The 18715-nt window shown below is 34.1% G+C and overlaps 1 protein-coding gene across 10 annotated transcripts in view; it reads left to right on the top strand.

Moving 5' to 3' along the window:
• Window positions 1-776: 776 nt before the first annotated feature.
• Window positions 777-18715, top strand: part of Nost (Nostrin) — a 205149-nt gene continuing 187210 nt past the window's right edge. For 3 of the 10 annotated variants that reach the window (XM_073974028.1, XM_073974023.1, XM_073974026.1), the window contains exons 1-2: window positions 894-1006; window positions 18099-18244. In XM_073974028.1, the coding sequence (XP_073830129.1) occupies window positions 18218-18244 (27 nt within the window). In that variant the 5' untranslated portion in view covers window positions 894-1006; window positions 18099-18217. Of the gene's footprint in view, window positions 1346-18054; window positions 18245-18715 lie in introns of all 10 variants that reach the window. The other 7 variants (XM_073974024.1, XM_073974019.1, XM_073974025.1 and 4 more) reach the window with 6 other exon arrangements.

Here is an 18715-nt window from a genome sequence, read left to right as displayed (position 1 = left end):
AAACATTTTTAGCTGGACATAGGTTTTTTATTTGCCTTTAAAGTACGTTGACTGCCAGTTTTGAATGGTGGTGTGTAACCAGCTTAAGAACGCATAATTTCATGGAAATTTTCATTTATAATTTTACAACTTTTTCTGCAGTTGTCTGGACGCCTACGTCACACAGACAAGTTTAGGGTCTCTCAATAAACGACAGAACTACTTGTTTTAGTTGTTTAGTTTCATGCTACACTGTTCTATCTTGATTTATTTAACGTAAAATGTATAAATACTGTCAAAAATGGGTGTCATTTCTGCTAGAAGAATAAAGAAAAACTCAATCTATGTTGCCCTTGCTCTTTTATTCTTCTATCAGAAATGACTTCCAACTTTGCTGAAACGTTGGATGTGTATAGGGCTTAATACCCCGGTTACACTTAACCGGATTAACCCAGTGGGTTTGGATTTCAAATGTCAATTCCATAGCGCAAACGTCAAATAAATCCTCATGAAGTGGGTTAACCCGGCAAAAAACTCTAATGTAACCGTACTATAAGCTTTTAAACTTTTTCTATACGTCAAAAATTCCCGCTTAAATTATCGAACTACATATCACTACGACTAACCTTCCGATCACGTTAAAATATTTAAAAATATCATGTCGTTGGCAACACCACATAACTGACAGTTCATTGTAAAAAGCACAATCAGTCGCTTACAAAGATATGGCAACACTTTGTTATTGTTTGATTTTTTGTCATTTCCTTTGACTGTTATTTTCGTTGACCGTTTTGTTTACCACCTAACACGCTCTCTTGTTTTGTGGAGACGGTGATAGTGGGGCTGTTTTGTTGTTGTTGCCAAAGTTACAGTGAGCGGCACATCGGTGTTTTGTTTGTGGCAGTTACTTTATCAGTTTATGACGAGTTTCCATTCGATACATACGTGCGGTAAAGGTTTGCGCGAAAGTTAAACACCGAAATAACGAAGTAAAACGATCGATTGATTTTTGTGAGAAACCCCCCCGGTAAACATCAATCGTGATATAAAAACGTTATATTAATGTTGTGAAGTTAAATGCTTTGTGTTCTTTTTTGTTTATCAAAATATTTGAAAAAAAGAAATTAACAAATAAAAAATAAGAAATATAGAAAAATTTATTGTTTGAAGGAAATCAAGAAAACGGGAGCAATCAATTGTTTAAAACCTGTTGTGCAAAGTTTGTGCTTTTGTTGTCAAACGTTAAAAGAAAGTTGCACTTTTGCAAACACCCCACTTTCAATTAAAAAGAGGGACGCGAATAAATCGTGTGAAAAAAATACATAAGTAACAATTTGCTTTTATTAAGAAAAATATAACAAAAAAGGTGTGTACATGTGTGAATTAAGTAAAAGTGTTACTGTTTTCGTTAACAATTGTTAAAATTTGCAATATAATAGGACTTGATTTGTTTGTTCCCACTGTCTCTCTCAATTAGGCTCCCTTAAAGGGAGCCACTTGTAAAGGGGCACATGTCACAACATGTGCTGTTTTCTTGTTGGAGGGAGGAAGACAGGGTTGTGTTAAGGGTTCTAATTGTAATTCGAAAAAACTATCCACACCATTCTGCGCCAAGCCTGTGTAAAGCTACAACTCTTGTTTTCTGTTATTGTTGTTGTAATATAAGGTTTAGCTAAGGGAACCGTGAATTTTAATGCAGAATACTCTCAGCTCCCATGATCTCTGTTTACTCCTCTTGGCAATTGTGGTTTGTGCATGATTTGGTTGCTGTTTAAAAAAGTACTCTCAATAATTTTATGATTTTTCAACACTTTAATGAATGTTAATTATAAAAAAAAAATAAAGTTAAATAAAAAGTCTCAACAATAACATCGACAACAAGTAAAATAATAACAGCAACAACAATATAACAAATAAACCTAAATAATCAACCATCAACAGTCATTGTTACAATTGCCGCCTTTACTACGGCTACCTTTTCCAATGTGGACGGACCCCCAGTTCGTGGGGATCATTGCGTTGTGAATTAAAATCTTTTTTTTTTTACATTTGTGTGTGTGTTATGTACTTTAATTTTAGCAATGAGTTAATGCTTCAGTGATTTTTAAATCAAATAACTACCATTTCGTATAAAAAACAGTTTTTTTTTTAAATTTACTCGTTAAAATGTGGATTAAAAAGGCTTGCAAAATTTCCCCTGACCCTCGTCTGTAATCAATACCTTACATGGCTCTGTGAAGTGTAATATTTGCTTCAAATGTATATCAATTAAATTTGAAAAAAAATTTTCGTGAAACTTACATATTCAGAGCGAACAGGAATATTTCCTTTGGACTTTTCACTTTGATGCGACCAAAAATCTACCAAATGTAAACAACGCATAGTGGTCGAAATCACTGATCTAGCGGCGCGAAATTATTAACTTGGAAACGAATAGAGATATCTTTCTGAAATTTTGCACAAACTCAGTCTGTGTCCGTGGGTAATAGTGGACTAAACATGAGCAACATCGGCTAATATTTTGGTATAGCCCCCATATAACGGTACCGTCTGATATTCGGTATTTTGGGGATTTAAGCAACCATTTCCTTCCAAATTAGTTGTAATTTGGTACTTAGGGTTTCTAATGATCACTACACCTTTCCACCAAAATTTGTGGACATTGGTCCACGTTTGGGTATAGACCCCTTTTAAGGTACCTCCCGATTTTCAGTATTTTGGGGGTTTAAAGCTACATTTTCCGGCCAAATTAGGTGTAATTTGGTATTTGGGGTTCCCAGTGGGCACAAACATTCTCCACCAAAACTTGTGGGCATAGGTCTACGTTTTGATATTGTCCTCATATAACGGTACCTCCCAATATTCCGTATTGTTAGGATTTTGTCTACATTTTCAGACCAAATAAGCTGAATTTTGACATAGGAGGTTCTCGTTGGTTATACACCTTCTCCACCAATTGCGAACATAGGTCTACATTTTGATATAGCCCCCATATAACTGTACCGACAGATTTTGGGTATTTTGAGGATTTAAGCTATTTTTCAAGACCATTTTTCAGCAAGATTTGAAGATATTTGCAGCAAAATTTTGGTTATTCGGAATCTAGGAAGTCCAAATTAATTAGTAAAAAAAATGGACTTAAATTTAACCTTTGTAGTTACGCTCCATTCAACAAAAGTATATTGCACTAAAAACTAAAAAAAATTAAATTTTTGAAAATTTATTGCTATATAACTATGTAACTTCAGGCCCCAAACATTTTTTTTAAATTTAACTTACACCCTCCCCTATCAATTAAAAATAAACTTTGTTTAGTTTTATTACGAATTTATTTAACAATTAAAAAGGTTTTTAGCAACAATTTTGTTAAAATCAGATTCATAAAAATTTCTTGCACTTGACAGTGAATATTTACAACAACAAAAAGGTAAAAACAAAATTTTAGTCAGCAGAGTGTGAAAACATTTCGCAATTTTATACTTCGATTTTTTTTACTTTTGCCCCGCTAGATCAATAGTTTCGACCAGTGTTCAACGGTTTTAGACCCCAAGTATGTTTGGACGAAATCTGTTTCATACAATGTGGAGTCGATTTAGCCATGTCCGTCCATCTGTATGTCTGGCTGGTGCGCACGACAACACTTTACAATCAGCCGATTTGGTTCAAATTTTGGGTATATTTTATCCACACTTCGAAGATAGGCCATATCGACCCACTCCTATCGGCACCTCCCTCACAACAGTCCAACAATTTTCGCTTAAATGATGCGCACGACAACTCTCGGAGTGAGTAACAAAATTTGTCATAAATGTAAATTGGGGTTATGACTTTTTTATCATAGCGTGATGAGTTTCTACATAAGATTACATAAAATCTTAATTATAAGATGATTCGGCGAAAAACCCTTACGCACAAAATGATTATAAAATTTGAATTTATCAATTTTTTGAAGTCATTGTAAGCAGATATATAATTGAAAATCAAATTTAGAGCCACATGAGATATCCAAACTGACATAATATTTATTTCTCACTGATTTTCTTTAATTTTGAGAATTATAAAAATGACGAAAACGCTATTTTTTAAAAATATGATTTTTTAACAACAACAAAAATATTTAACATTTTTAAAAGTGGTTTGTTATGATCTTTTTAAATATTCAATATTTTTTTCAAAAAAATATTTTTTCTAAAATCGATTTGTGCGTGAACTGTTTTTTTATTTTAATGGAACAAGCGTTATTTTAGTGATTAGTAGGCAAAAGTTCATTCATTCGTGCTACTGGAATTAATTTTTGAGAAAAATATGTCGAAAAGCCATAACCCTAATGTACATACAGTGTGCCACAAATGTCTTCGTACCCCTACAACATTTTCCTTAATCGATGTAAAAACACGATGATAAAATGAAGATGTAAATTGTAACAATGTTGGGATGTTGGCTACAACAGACCTTTATTAAAATTTCGAAAGAAGAGTGTATTTTGATGAATCATAACGGATTTATTACGCCAAAACCGAAAAGGGTTGATATTTCGACACCACAAAAGTCTTCGTACCCCCTAACATAATTTTTCAAAATGGACACTAAAACGTGTTAAAAGTGACGTCCCTGTTTTTGTTTCGACGTGTTTCTGCCAGACTCAATATTTCGAGGGGTTTTCATTGCGTCTTCAGCGTAGAGTGACCTTATATTGGTATATTTATAGCTTGAAAGAGAAACTTAAATCTTATCGTGAATCTAGACACTTTTCGCAACCAAATTCCTTAAATATTTGACGGAGTTTACGCTATTTTCCTGTATTTAGCGTTTTGAAACAATATATCTCCGATTTAACCTAATATTTGAGGTAATATACTTCAATTATGTACTTTATATATGTCGTTATGTCTTAAGGCATCCCAATTATTCTGAACGGGAATATAAACTTATCTCAATAATGTAAATTTATCATAGATTTTATGTGAACACATCTATTTATTCCAATTAGTAAACACCGCTAACTGTGGTATGGCTCAAAATCACAACATAATTAATAATGCATATCGACTAAATTTCTTATTTTAAGGTAATCAGGTTTTGTTGTTATTTTCGAGCCTTCGATCCACCAAGTAAACCTAAAATTCGGTACTTAACTTCAAGGAAGTATATGAAATTCCTCCTAAATGTGAAAGTCGCATTTTTTCATTCATGTGCAATGTCTAGGCGTTATGTATGCTAATATTACTTCCAGGCATAGATGAAGCTTGAATATTGACTAATTCGGTGTAATTCCTTCGTGTACCTCCCACACAAAATTTGGAAATCAGCTCGTGTTGGATCATTTTTGACATTTTTTGCAGCAAGTTCTTCTTGCGGACCTTGTTACGACAGCGCAATTTTTTTCTTGTCACCGATTGTTGATTTTTATTTCAGATAAGGATAGTAAACATTTTGAAAAAAGGAAACCAAAGGATTGTTGCCTTGAAGAAACGTTTCAATAGATTATCGTAGCGTTTACAAGTAGTAAGTTATTTTATTTTAAATTCAGTGCTTAATTTTAGTAAAATTCCAAATTTACTGATGTTCTACATCTTTTAGGGAACAGTTCGGAACAAGTTTCGGTATTCACAGAAAGATACCTGAGAGTGCCCTCTTTCAGCCCATATATACTTTTGTACCCGCACCGTTCCGTCCGTTTAACACTTTTTATACCCTCCATCATAATATGTAGGGTATAATTAAATTTGCCATTCAGTTTGTAACACATCGAAATATTCATCGGAGACTCTACAAAGTATAAATGAGGAAAAGTCAAAATTATTTAATATTCCATTTGAAAAAAAAAATAAAAAATTTTTGAAGCTATGTACATAAAAGATTCTTGGTGCATTGATTGAGAAAAAATACCCATTCTCAAATCTGTTCGATATACTTGGTTATTGCGCGCAAAAGTAATGGCGGTTTCAATTTTGATTATAAGAAAAAATCTTATAAAAACGATATTAATTATATTGAGAAACATTGTTAATTTATGGCTTTATATATACTATAGTTTACTGAGGTACCATAACTTTAGTGAAAAATTTGTAAATTTTCGCGGATATTAAGAAAGAGTTGAAAAATACTCGTTGTTTACAAATAGTTTTAATAAAATATGTAAAATATATACGAAATTTAAACATTGCGATGTTTCAAATGAATCCAAAACTATACAAATCTGTTTAGCGGTTTGCATATTATAGCAAAAAAAAAAAAGATATTGAGGAAATTTATAAAATTTTTGTATGAGAAAATATTTTTTCAAATTTATTTTGTTTAAAAATAAATTTATTTGTTTTAGTTAAAGTTCACGTAAAAAATAATATTTCTTATTCTATTCACTTCTCGAATATACGCTAACATCTAGGAGAAGATATGGAGAACGTTCAAATAAATTTTGGGTTCCTTTATATGGGGTACAATCTTGAAATAAAACTGTATCGGGTAATTTTCATTTTGAAATGCGTGTAAATCGTTAAATCCTCAAAATCACTTGATGCGCATGCGGTTTACCAATACACGGACTAATTCTCTTTTAATTTGTACACATTTGCTAGGATTTACTTTTTTGATGCTAAGATGTAGCATCGTCTGCAGTTTAGTGTGCAAAAAACTGTATACCGTTTATAATTTGCACAAACTGCATAGACTTTTTATGCTCATCCGATTTCACTATCAACCATGAAAAAATACATCGATTTAAACCTATTTCGATAAAATCCATCAAGAACCGTGAATGTAGCATCACTGACTATTTTTGGGATAAATCGGATACAGCTCCATGTCACTAAATTTTTTAAACCTCTGTTTTCGCAAAAACGCGAGTGATGTGTCAGTTTCTTCATTGAGATGGAAACAATCCACAGAAAATGCAATTAATCCGCGATATTTTCAAAAACATTTTTCGCATATTTTTCTGTTTTTGCAGTAGCTTTATTCGCAATTCTATTGGATGGATTTTCACGATCTATGATTTATATGATCCGGACCTTCAAAAAACTAAAATATCTTGGGTTCCAGCACAATCAAAAGGATATTGTAAATACTGTACCCAAAAAATAGGTCAAAAATACAAAAACACCTAAAATCTGACTTCAAAATGTCGCCATCCATAAAAAGTGGAAGCAGTGAAGATTTTGAAAAGTGATACATTTTGTATTCTTTCACTTTCGCCAGATATCCCGATGGTTTGACTGCCCATCGAATAACAAAGTAAAAAAACTATGTAGTTTGCTTCAACGTTTTGCTTTACGCGGTCATAGCTTCCACGCAAATTAACTTTTTAGCCAAATTTTTGAGCTTTGTTAAAAAAACACTGCATTTGATCCAGCTATAGTCATATTTTATGGTTTGGTGCAATAGATGGCGTATTATAATAGTGCAAACCTTGGTTTCAGCAGTATTAATTTTTTTTTTTACTTTTCGTCATATATTCTTGATCAGGGTAAAATTCTAAGTCGATATAACCACGTCCGTCTGTCCGTCCGTCTGTTGAAATCAAGACACAGTTCGCAATTTTTAAGATAGAGCTTTGTAATTTGGCACAGAAAATACTATTACTCCTAGGATGTTTGGTATTGCAAATGGGCTATATCGGTCCACGTTTTGATATAGCCTCCATAGAATGGTACAGCGCGATGTTAAGTATTTTGAAGATTTTAGCTTCATTATCACACCGAAATGGCTAAAATTTGGTATTTAATCTTCGTTGGGGGTACAAAACTATCCACCTGAAATTTGTCGGTATAGGTCCACGCCTTAATAAAGGCCCCATAGAACGGTACCTCCCGATTTTCGGCATGTTGAAGGTTGTGGCCTCAATATTCCTCCGAAATGGCTGAAGTTTGGTATTTAGTCTTCGTTGGTGGTATAAAACTTTTCCCCTGAAATGTATTGGTACAGGTCCACTTCTTAATACAGCCCCCATAGAACGGTATCTAGCGGTTTTCGGTATTTTGAAGGTTGTGGTTTCAATATTCCACCCAAATGGCTGAAATTTGGTATTTAGTCTTCGTTGGGGGCGCAAAGCTTTCGACCTGAAATTTGTAGGTCCACTCCTTCGTATTGTCCTCAAAAAACGGTACATCCCAATTTTCGGTATTTTGAAGGTTGTGGTCTCAATATTCCACCGAAATGGCTGAAATTTGGTTTTTAGTCTTCGTTGATGGTGTTCGTTTTTACTTTAATACAACTCGTGGTGGAGGGTGTAACAAGTTCAGCCGGGCCGCACTTAACGCCGTTCTTACTTGTTTAAATTTATTGAAATTACATGGGAAAAATTGTGTGTTTTTTCCATACCGTTTCCCCATATTAATTAATTTTTTTACACAAATCGACATTTTTTATGTATATGAGTTTTTATATGAATTTAATGAAAACCTAAGGAGCTTTATTTAATTTTTGAACCAATTTTAAATTTTTTGAAAAGAAATTCTTATTTTTTTTTTAATTTAATATTTTTACCAATTTTTTTAGTTTTTATTTTTAATAAAGTTTATTTATTGGAAGTTGACCATTTTTATATATATAGACATACAAAACACAAAACACTCAAAAATAGTAAAAAACTCAAGAGTTTAACTTTGACCTTGAATTCCACTGCAAGTTCTACACCGAATTTGACCGTTCTTTATTCCCCGGAAAACTAATTAGGTAACACATGAACATGAAAATATCTATCCGTTCAAAAGTTATGGAATTTTGACCAGGAAAAAGCGATTCTGAACCACTGTGCGGCAAGTCCATACTTCTTGAGATAATGACCTAAAAGCAAAAAAAAAAAAATCCTGTCGACACCAACTAAATTGGGTATTACGTAAGAAGGGAGAAACCGATTTGGTCCATACTTTGTACATCGTATTATTTCTTCGCATAATGTCCGAATATTGTCTACGTCGGACCACTATTGTGTAGGAGGTAACACAATGTTTGGAAAGAATGCAGATCAAGGGCTCGCCTGAGATCGTTTTTATATTTTTAACAACGTGTTGTGCATGCGGCCCTAGTTACGATGATACAATTTTTCAATACACTCAAATATCCCTATAGACGTCAGAAGTATTGTGTTTACTTCTTTTTTTTAGGTCCGAGGCTGGGGAATATGATGTGTTTTTATAACTTTAGTCATAGAAACAGTGCGATTGCTTTTGGTGAAAATCAGTTCAAATATGGATATACCTCCCATATATATATATATTCAACCGATTTGTCGAATTCGGTGCACCAATCACGCTATTTGTATCTAATTTTGATGAAAATTGGAATGTGTGACGGAATTTGCACTAGAGAAAAGTTTGCTAAATTTTATTGAAATCGGTTCCCATTTGGATATAGCTCCCATATATATTTTAGCCCGATTTGAGGTATTTGGTGCACCAAACACAAAATGGGACAGACATTTGATGAAATTTGTAAAATGTAACGCAACCTTGTTTAGAAAAAATTTCTCCAAATTATATTGAAATCGTGGAAATCGTCCATTCCTTACTGTTTTTTTTATATCAAACATTACTTATATCATTGATATGGTTTATACCTTTGAAAATCAAACTACATCGGAATTTCATGTTAATATTTGTGACGAGTAAAATTTGATTTGAAAACGCTTGAGTGAATCTAACTGCCGCCTGATAGGTATGTACAAGTAAATACCAACAGTACAAAATGTTATGGCAGTGTAAGCTTTTCAGATTAGTTGAATGAATTAATGAATGGTTGGATGAATTTACTGTCATGTTTGAAAAATATTTGAGCATTTTTTAAAATATTTTATAAAACAACAACAAAATCAACATTATTACGAGAGCTACATCGACATATTTATGTAGGTACATAGTATGTGTATTGAAAATAAACTAAAACAAGTAAAAAAGTATCAGTCGGCTTTACCGACAGAAATATGCCCTCAGCATGAGTGGAGTGATAATAAATAAATTTATGTATTTATTTCGATTTCCAAAATTTTGGGCGTAGGTACCGACAAAGCTCAATACTTTGCGGGGGATATCGGTAAATAAGGATTTGTACCATACTCGCCTACGAAAAAACATAATATCGCTGTAAACAGGGCCACTGGGAAAACCTTCGGTAAAAATTTCCAAAGGATCCTCCAACAGACCCTTAACCACACATAACTGTTGAATATTTGTGTGGGTGGTATCCCAAGGATTGGACCGATAGGGCCCACAAAGTTTGGGCCAAACCGGTTGCTGCGTTTATTAGATATCGCGCGTAACATGTGAGCGAATATTTTCGAACTTTTGTGGGAGAGGTACCGGAAGGAGTGGACCTGTAAGCACAACCTTCATCTAATAATCGAAGAAATATTACGATATCCAAAGTGTGGACGAACGCAGTATTCAGTTCGAGCTCTCCAGCTACTACATATGGTGGTATAGGGGTGTTTACACGTTTCGGGTTGTTTTCTCAAGAAGTATGGAAAATCTTTTACTGCCATAATTCAGGCAGCGAATGCAAGTTGATTCGACAAAAATCAAATTGATTCGAGAGCAGGTCTTAAAGTGAATTTATACGAAATTTTGTGTGGGAGGTACCCGAAGAAGTGGACAAATATAGTCCATATTCGAACCTGATCTATATCTGGTAGACATATTAGGATGTGCAAAGTATGGCCCAAATCGGTCACTCCCTTCAAGAGATATCGTACGCACAATTTTTCGGACCATTTTTAAACTTTTTTGGGGGACGTACCTGAAATAGTGGACCGATATGGCTTTTCTTCGAACATAAACTAAGTTTGAACAAAATATTACGAAGGCCAAATTTTGGCGCTAATCGGCAGATCCGTTCGAGAATTATCTTGCGCTCCAACCACTATACACGGTGTCATAGGGGTTGTTTGCACCTTTAAGGCTATTTTCTCAGGAAGTATGGACTTGCCCCTGATGAGACTTGTACCATCGTAAAAAGGGCAGTGAATAAAAGTTGCTACAACAAAAATCAAAGGATCAAAGCTCCTAAACTGAACTGTTCCGAAATTTTGTGGACCACTTGAGTCCATATTGAAACCTCATCTATGTATAGTAGAATTTTCGATCCAAGGTATGGACCGAATCGGTTACTCCCTTCAAGAGTTATCGTTCGGCCAAATTTTCCGAACATTTTCAATTTTTTGTGGTGGAGGTACCCGAGGGAGTGGACCGATATAACGCATCTTCGAACTTAAACTAAGTTTGGAAAAATATCACAATACCCAAAATTTGGTTCGAATCTGTTGATCCGTTCCAGAGTTATCGTGCACACCAGCCAGCCAGACAGACGGACGGACACTGTTAAATCGACTCCAAATTGTCTGAAACGGATTTCGTCCAAACATACTGGGGTCTAAAACCATTATTTCGATGAGACACATTTTGCCAGTATGAAAGTGTATATACCCTCGTTAGCATAAATGCTGAGGGTATAAAATACTGACTACAATTTAGTTGAGGGAAGTAACATTTGTAAACCTAAAGACAAATGTGGTCCCCTGATCCCCATAATTTGAGTCCTTAGCGATAGTCAATTAAAAACTGGTAGCCAGAACACCACTTTAGTCAGTGCAATCGCTTTGTGAAGTGATTTGTCGCATCGCAAAGAATTTCCATCTAACCCACTGTGTTTAGGACAATGGTGTGCACGGGCATCCACTGGTGGCGGCTGTAAAATACTCTTACTTTTATTAACAACAACAAAACTCAGACGTTTAAGTATTTTTTGTAATTATTATTTAATAAATAATTTCATCCACGATTTTAGATTAAAACTGTGTTTTCACAATTAAAAAACAATTTAGAAAAACCGTGAAAAACGACAAATGTCAAATTCTCTTATATTCTCTTAAATTCGGTTTTGCTCACCATTGGTTTAGGATGATGAAATACCTAGTCTTAATTTGGCTTTATATTACCTTATATTGGCGAAACTAGTATTCTTTTGAAAGGGTTAGACACTGTTAGATCAATAAAACAACGCTTAGAAACAACGTCTTGTCCTATTTAAAGCGAGAATTAAATTTGTGCAAGTTAAAATTAATTAAAATAAAAATTGCACTTTTATCTGTTTTTGCTGCTATTATTTTTCATTTAGGAACTGGTACTAACGTGTGTATGTGAACTGAAAATACAAGTATTTAGATATTAAGTTGATCATTTTCTCAGGTGTTCAAATAAAATAAAAATACTGTTAACAGAAAGACAAGAAATAACACAAGAAACATTAATAGATTGTATCCAAACGAAGAAACATTTGTTTATTTTTATTTATTTTTGATTAAACTTTGGTTCGGTACTAGCGGCGAAAAACCAGTTTTATTTTGCAATTTAAAAAAAATTATAAACATACGTTCTTAACAATTTAAGGAAACATGAAAAAATAATTGGCTACAATTTATGATTCGATCAAATCTTCTTTAAAAAGTCTTCATTAAATGAAACTTTGATTAAATAGTGACATATGTATGTACTTACTTAGTTGGCCTATTACAGAACATTTGTCCTATAAGCCGAACTAAGAAAAGATGTCCATTCCTCTCTGTGGCTTTGCTTTGCTTTTTGGAATACAGGTTCTTTCAATCTCGCTTTCCACCTGTTCACTCCATCGAAGCCTTGGCCTGTCAGCTGTATTTATACGCCTTTTTGGCGGGTTCATCATCGCTCATTCTTATTACATTGCCTAGCCAACGCAATCGTTGTATATAGAGGTTCATATGACGTCGATGTTCACCGTCAACGCATATTAGCCCATAGATCTTTCTTTCTGCCTTGTCTGCTTGCGCAAGTACCCAGGCTTCGGAACCATACATTAGCACTGGTAGTATCAGTGTTTTGTTAAGCGTAATTTTTGTTTTGTTTGTTTGCTTTTTTAAGCCCAAATCTTTGCTTTCCTACAATTTGTATAAGCCGAATTGCGCTTTAATGGGGTTTTTATCATTAACATAGCCCTGTTGTTGTAAAATGTTTATATACTTTTTTTTTATAAACATTTGTGCATTATGCATCTTTTCCAGTCATTACTGTTCTATGTCTTTGTTTAATTTTAGAAAAGAGGCGAACCATCGACAGTGTAATGTTAAGGAATTCACAGATCTCCTTTAAGGACTTAACAGAGCACTGATGAGGCTAAATTGGAATTTAATGACAAAAATTAATTTAAGAATGCAACTATTTTGCTAAGGGTAATTACTTTGCGGGTTCGTCGACGGAATATTTTTTCCAAAACCTGAATATATCTAGAGGTCCCTGAAATACATAGGCTAGATGGACATTCGATGCCCTATCCAGAAAAAATAAGATTCCTTCTTGAATTAAATTTTGTCATTAAATTCCAACTTCAATTTAGCTTCAGCAGCGCTCTGTTAAGCCCTTAACAGAGATCTGTTAATTCCTTAACATTACTCTGTTAAATGCGCGCGTTCTCATGTCACAGAGTGCATACCGATTCACTGTCTATCGCCGAGTCCGAACGCCGTGTCTTAAGACACGACTTGTAGAGAAGTTTTATATGGCTGATATACTCAGAAAATGTCGCCAACGTTACTGAGGTGTATTTTTGCCACCGTTGAAAATTTGATTTTCTTCCGGCCAGATAGTGTTAACTAGCTGATGAATACACATTATCAGCGTGTCGCCTCCGATTTTGAACAGCTCAGCTCATCGGCTCTTGTTGCTTTATTATTCTACAGGCGCTTTATTGCTATCTTTACCTCATCTTGGCTTGGCTGTATACATTCAATACCATCTTCTGGGATTGGATCTGTGGTATCTTTGTCGAATAGACCTATTGTTACATTTATAAAATAAAAATACTTAAATTTTCCACATATTTAGTTTAACCCCCTTCCCCATCCCACTCCTGCCACACGCCGAAATAAATTTCATGAAATTATGTGCTCTTAGATCGAGCTATATACAAGAGTAATTTTAAGAACGCCTATAAAATGGGAATATGTTTAGTGCAAGTTTCAGCGTGCGGCATAAGACTTTGAAAAACAATAAATTAGACGCATTTTTTTATACATTTCTGCTGCTAAATTATGCACTTTTTGGCTGACTTTCGAACGTCAGTTGCTTTGCATGAAACTAGGGGTTTTTAGATCGAGTTCCCCCCTGCTGCAATTTTTATAAAATTACTCTAGTGTCATGCACGACTACCAAGCAACTGACGTTTCGGAAGTCAGACTTTATTCACATTTAATAAAAATAAACACTTCAGCTTCACTTCGCAAACAATTGGTCTGTTCCAGTACTGCAAGAATCTACCAATTTTTACTATTTTTTCGATAACATAAAGGTGGTAAAAATTTGTAGATTCTTGCAGTTTCTGAAACAGATCAAATTTATTTCATCAGGCTTCTCGAAGAATAGTGAACCAAAGACTCGAAAAGTCAATTGAGTAAGAATAACGGGATTATTTTCTATTGAGAGTTTAAAAGAGAATAAACAAAAAAGGACAGAAGAAGCTATTGGATACTTTATTGACGTTCGGTAATGTAGAAGGTAGTCAATTCATTACCTGACATTAAGTGACATTTTGCACTTCTTTCGGGCTATGTAACTACAAACATTTAGTTTAAAAAAAATGTCTCTTCATTTCCTGAAAAGATGTTCAGCGGACTAATCTATAAAATTCCTGATGAAATACAACTTTTTTATGCATTATCGAAAGATCAAACTAGTTCCCCACTGTTTATTTCCCACCTCAATTTTTTTTAATTTACACAATTAACATTTAGATACTAGATCTCGGTTCGAAATCAAATAAAAAATTTAACAAATGCACCTCGTCGTGGTGAAATTTTGTGTAATAATAAATATTATAAACATTTTCTCAAATTAATCAACAATATAAACAATTTGATTAAATTTCACATCCAACAAATAATCAATCTTTGGGCATAAATAAAAAATATAATTGATGAAACAATAAATATTTCCAGTTATTTTGAGAAATAATAAAAAAAATATCTTTGAAGATGAAACGAAATCCATCAGCAATTCTGGTGATTCACTTGACTGGACGTTGGTGAGGTCATTTCAATTAGCAAATAATATATTTAACGCTTCTTCCAAGCAAATAGTATTTAAGGTAGTGACAATAAGCTTTGTTTTTTGTAGTTCCTTGTCAATCGTTTAACTAATTGTTTATTGGGATTACAAAAGTATACATACATATGTTTGTGCTGTTATTTGTAAGAAATAATGCAATTAACTATGTGATGTCATATTTATTATTATTAAATTAAATTCTATTTGTTTCGGAATCTAACTACGCAGTCCAAATTGTTATTTTAAGAAGATCCCAATAAGAAGATCCCAATTAAATAATCAATAAACAAATTTTTGTCAAATTTTATGTTCACGTAGCGAACATGCTGATTTTATAATAATGATAGTGAATGTCTTTGGTGAGGGTTGCGTGTGAGGAGTAGAGAGATTTCTAGTTAAACAGTACGATAAACATGTGATAGGTAGAGTTGGGCAATCTAGTTCCCGGATCAGGTCGATCTTCCTAGTTCCTTTTGCCAAAAGGAACTAGTTCCTTAATATAGTTCCATAGTTCCAAATTATTCCGGGACAGATGTAGTTCAATGAATCGTTCTCTTTTGTCTTTCTTTTTGTTTCCTTCGCTCCAAATAGTTTTTATCGTTTGGTGGATTAATTGACATGAACAAATTGACATAAGAATAAATAAATTGAATCGATTGTAATTTAGGTTTATTAAAAAATTTGGCAGCATCTGAATCAGGGCAATCATGAATATTTTCCTCGGAATTTACAGCACGGAAATAATTTTAAAAATTGAAATTCTTTTGAAATGAATATTTTAAAACGTTGAAAACTACCAGAACCACTTCATTATGGGAATATTCTCGACGTATCGACAAAAATATTCCGTTTTTGGGCATAAATATGGAAATAAAAAATTGTGAAATTGTGGACGGGTAACAAATTCCACACGGAATTTTTATTCATGATTGCCCTGAATATTAAATGAAACGAACGAGAAAGATCGAAGTGAGTTGGAGGAATTATAATGAAGGGAAATATATGAACTAAAGGAACTATATGTATGCAAGAGCTGGATATAGTTCCAATAGTTCATTGTCCAGAATAGTTCATTTAAACTAGTTCGTTTCGGAACTACACAGCTCAAGTGATAGGCAGATATTCATGTAGGATGTCGATTGAATAAAATGAGATAAGACTTTCCCTTGCTACATGTGGTATGTTTGAGTTATATTACGGGATGTAGTCTATACTGCAAACTGTTAAATTGTCCAGGTTAGATGATGATATCATACTCTGGAATCTTAAAATTCCAACCTTCGTTGAAATCCCAAATAAGTAGCAGGTTCACAAGATGGTAGATGAAGTTAGCAAGGACATTGCAAAGCTAGCAACACACAGGAAACAGCTGTCTGGGGTTCAACGGCGCAAGTTCAAGAAGCAATGCTCCCAAAGGGATCATGAAAACATTTCCCAAAGAACAGATAATTTTCCGACAAAAAATCATTAGAAATAACTCCTTATTTCCAACGACAGGGTTGGGTTCGTTTGATAGATGGGCTCAAAGGCCATCTATCGTTTGATAGATGGTCTCATAGGCCATCTATCGTTTGATAGATGGGCTCATAGGCCATCTATCGTTTGATAGATGGGCTCATAGGCCATCTATCGTTTGATAGATGGGCTCATAGGCCATCTATCGTTTGATAGATGGGCTCATAGGCCATCTATCGTTTGATAGATGGGCTCATAGGCCATCTATCGTTTGATAGATGGGCTCAAAGGCCATCTATCGTTTGATAGATGGGCTCAAAGGCCATCTATCGTTTGATAGATGGGCTCAAAGGCCATCTATCGTTTGATAGATGGGCTCAAAGGCCATCTATCGTTTGATAGATGGGCTCAAAGGCCATCTATCGTTTGATAGATGGGCTCAAAGGCCATCTATCGTTTGATAGATGGGCTCAAAGGCCATCTATCGTTTGATAGATGGGCTCAAAGGCCATCTATCGTTTGATAGATGGGCTCAAAGGCCATCTATCGTTTGATAGATGGGCTCAAAGGCCATCTATCGTTTGATAGATGGGCTCAAAGGCCATCTATCGTTTGATAGATGGGCTCAAAGGCCATCTATCGTTTGATAGATGGGCTCAAAGGCCATCTATCGTTTGATAGATGGGCTCAAAGGCCATCTATCGTTTGATAGGTGGGCTCAAAGGCCATCTATCGTTTGATAGATGGGCTCAAAGGCCATCTATCGTTTGATAGGTGGGCTCAAAGGCCATCTATCGTTTGATAGATGGGCTCAAAGGCCATCTATCGTTTGATAGATGGGCTCAAAGGCCATCTATCGTTTGATAGATGGGCTCAAAGGCCATCTATCGTTTGATAGATGGGCTCAAAGGCCATCTATCGTTTGATAGATGGGCTCAAAGGCCATCTATCGTTTGATAGGTGGGCTCAAAGGCCATCTATCGTTTGATAGATGGGCTCAAAGGCCATCTATCGTTTGATAGATGGGCTCAAAGGCCATCTATCGTTTGATAGATGGGCTCAAAGGTCATCTTCACAAGTAAAAACAATTGGTTTGTTCGTTTACTCAATAATTTGTAAAAGTTCAGTAACTTCTTGTAAACGACTAACATCCAGTAACAATTCGTACAAATTGAGTAAACGAACATACATAATCTTGAAACGTTTTTGTCGGCAAAATATTGATCGTTGTATGTATGCATATAATTCGCATATTCATTTTCTAAATTACTTCGATCAAAGTGTAACATATAATAATTCAATATGTTCACAACAGTGAAAACCAAAACCGTTTGAAAACCAGACACTTTTACAATTAAAGTGTAGAAATGTTACAATTTTCTGTTCCGAGATAATCATCTAGATGACATTACAACTGAACTAATTACATACCTTAGAAATTATGTTATTATGATATCCGTCTTTGATCTTTTTAGTTTTAGATCAAACATCAGACTACGTATTAACAACATTTATATACAAAAGTTAATTTATTTTCTACATTTTTTATTTTCAGATCGGCCTTTTTGTGAAATTTGATTAAGTGTTTTTTTTTTTCAGCGACAAAAACACACACCACAATAGTTTTTACACCTTTTGTGGATTAATTTCGTGGTTTTAGGAACGAATAAAAACAACAACATTTTTACAACTGGATTCAAATATTAAACAACAACACAATGTCACAATTTCGTGATAATTCTTGGGTAAGTGAAGTATTTCGAAATTAAATAACAAAAGCAACATTGTACCTCCAACTATCTATCACCCATTTAATAACCATTCTTAGACGCCATTAGAATCATTGCTTTACATAATTTGTTTGCCTTGCTTTTTATGTTTTTTGGGCTCCAATGCACGGACGCATAACTGTGTCATATGGCTCTAATGCCAAATGTTTCAAATTTCGAGTGAATGCAAACTTGCTGGAAAATAAAAAGAAAAAACATTTCATTTTAATTTATTTCCGTTATTGTTGTGGTGTTGTTTTTAGTGTTGATTTCGTTGTGGCCATTCTAAACTGCTTTAAAGATTTTTTTAGAACGAGGGTTTCTGTTTCACTGCCTTAGTTTTTATTTTCACCTGAGGAGTTTTTCTGTTGTCTTTGATAGCCTTAAGTGTAACAACTTTTAATTAATTTAATTTGTTAATCATAACTATAAATTTGCTTGGTTGGT

The sequence above is a fragment of the Musca autumnalis genome, unplaced genomic scaffold (genome assembly GCF_047663935.1).
Source record: "Musca autumnalis isolate F117 unplaced genomic scaffold, ASM4766393v1 scaffold_3, whole genome shotgun sequence".
Taxonomy (NCBI): domain Eukaryota; kingdom Metazoa; phylum Arthropoda; class Insecta; order Diptera; family Muscidae; genus Musca; species Musca autumnalis.
The sequence above is the reverse complement of the archived record's forward strand: the minus strand, read 5'-3'. Positions and strand labels throughout refer to the sequence as shown.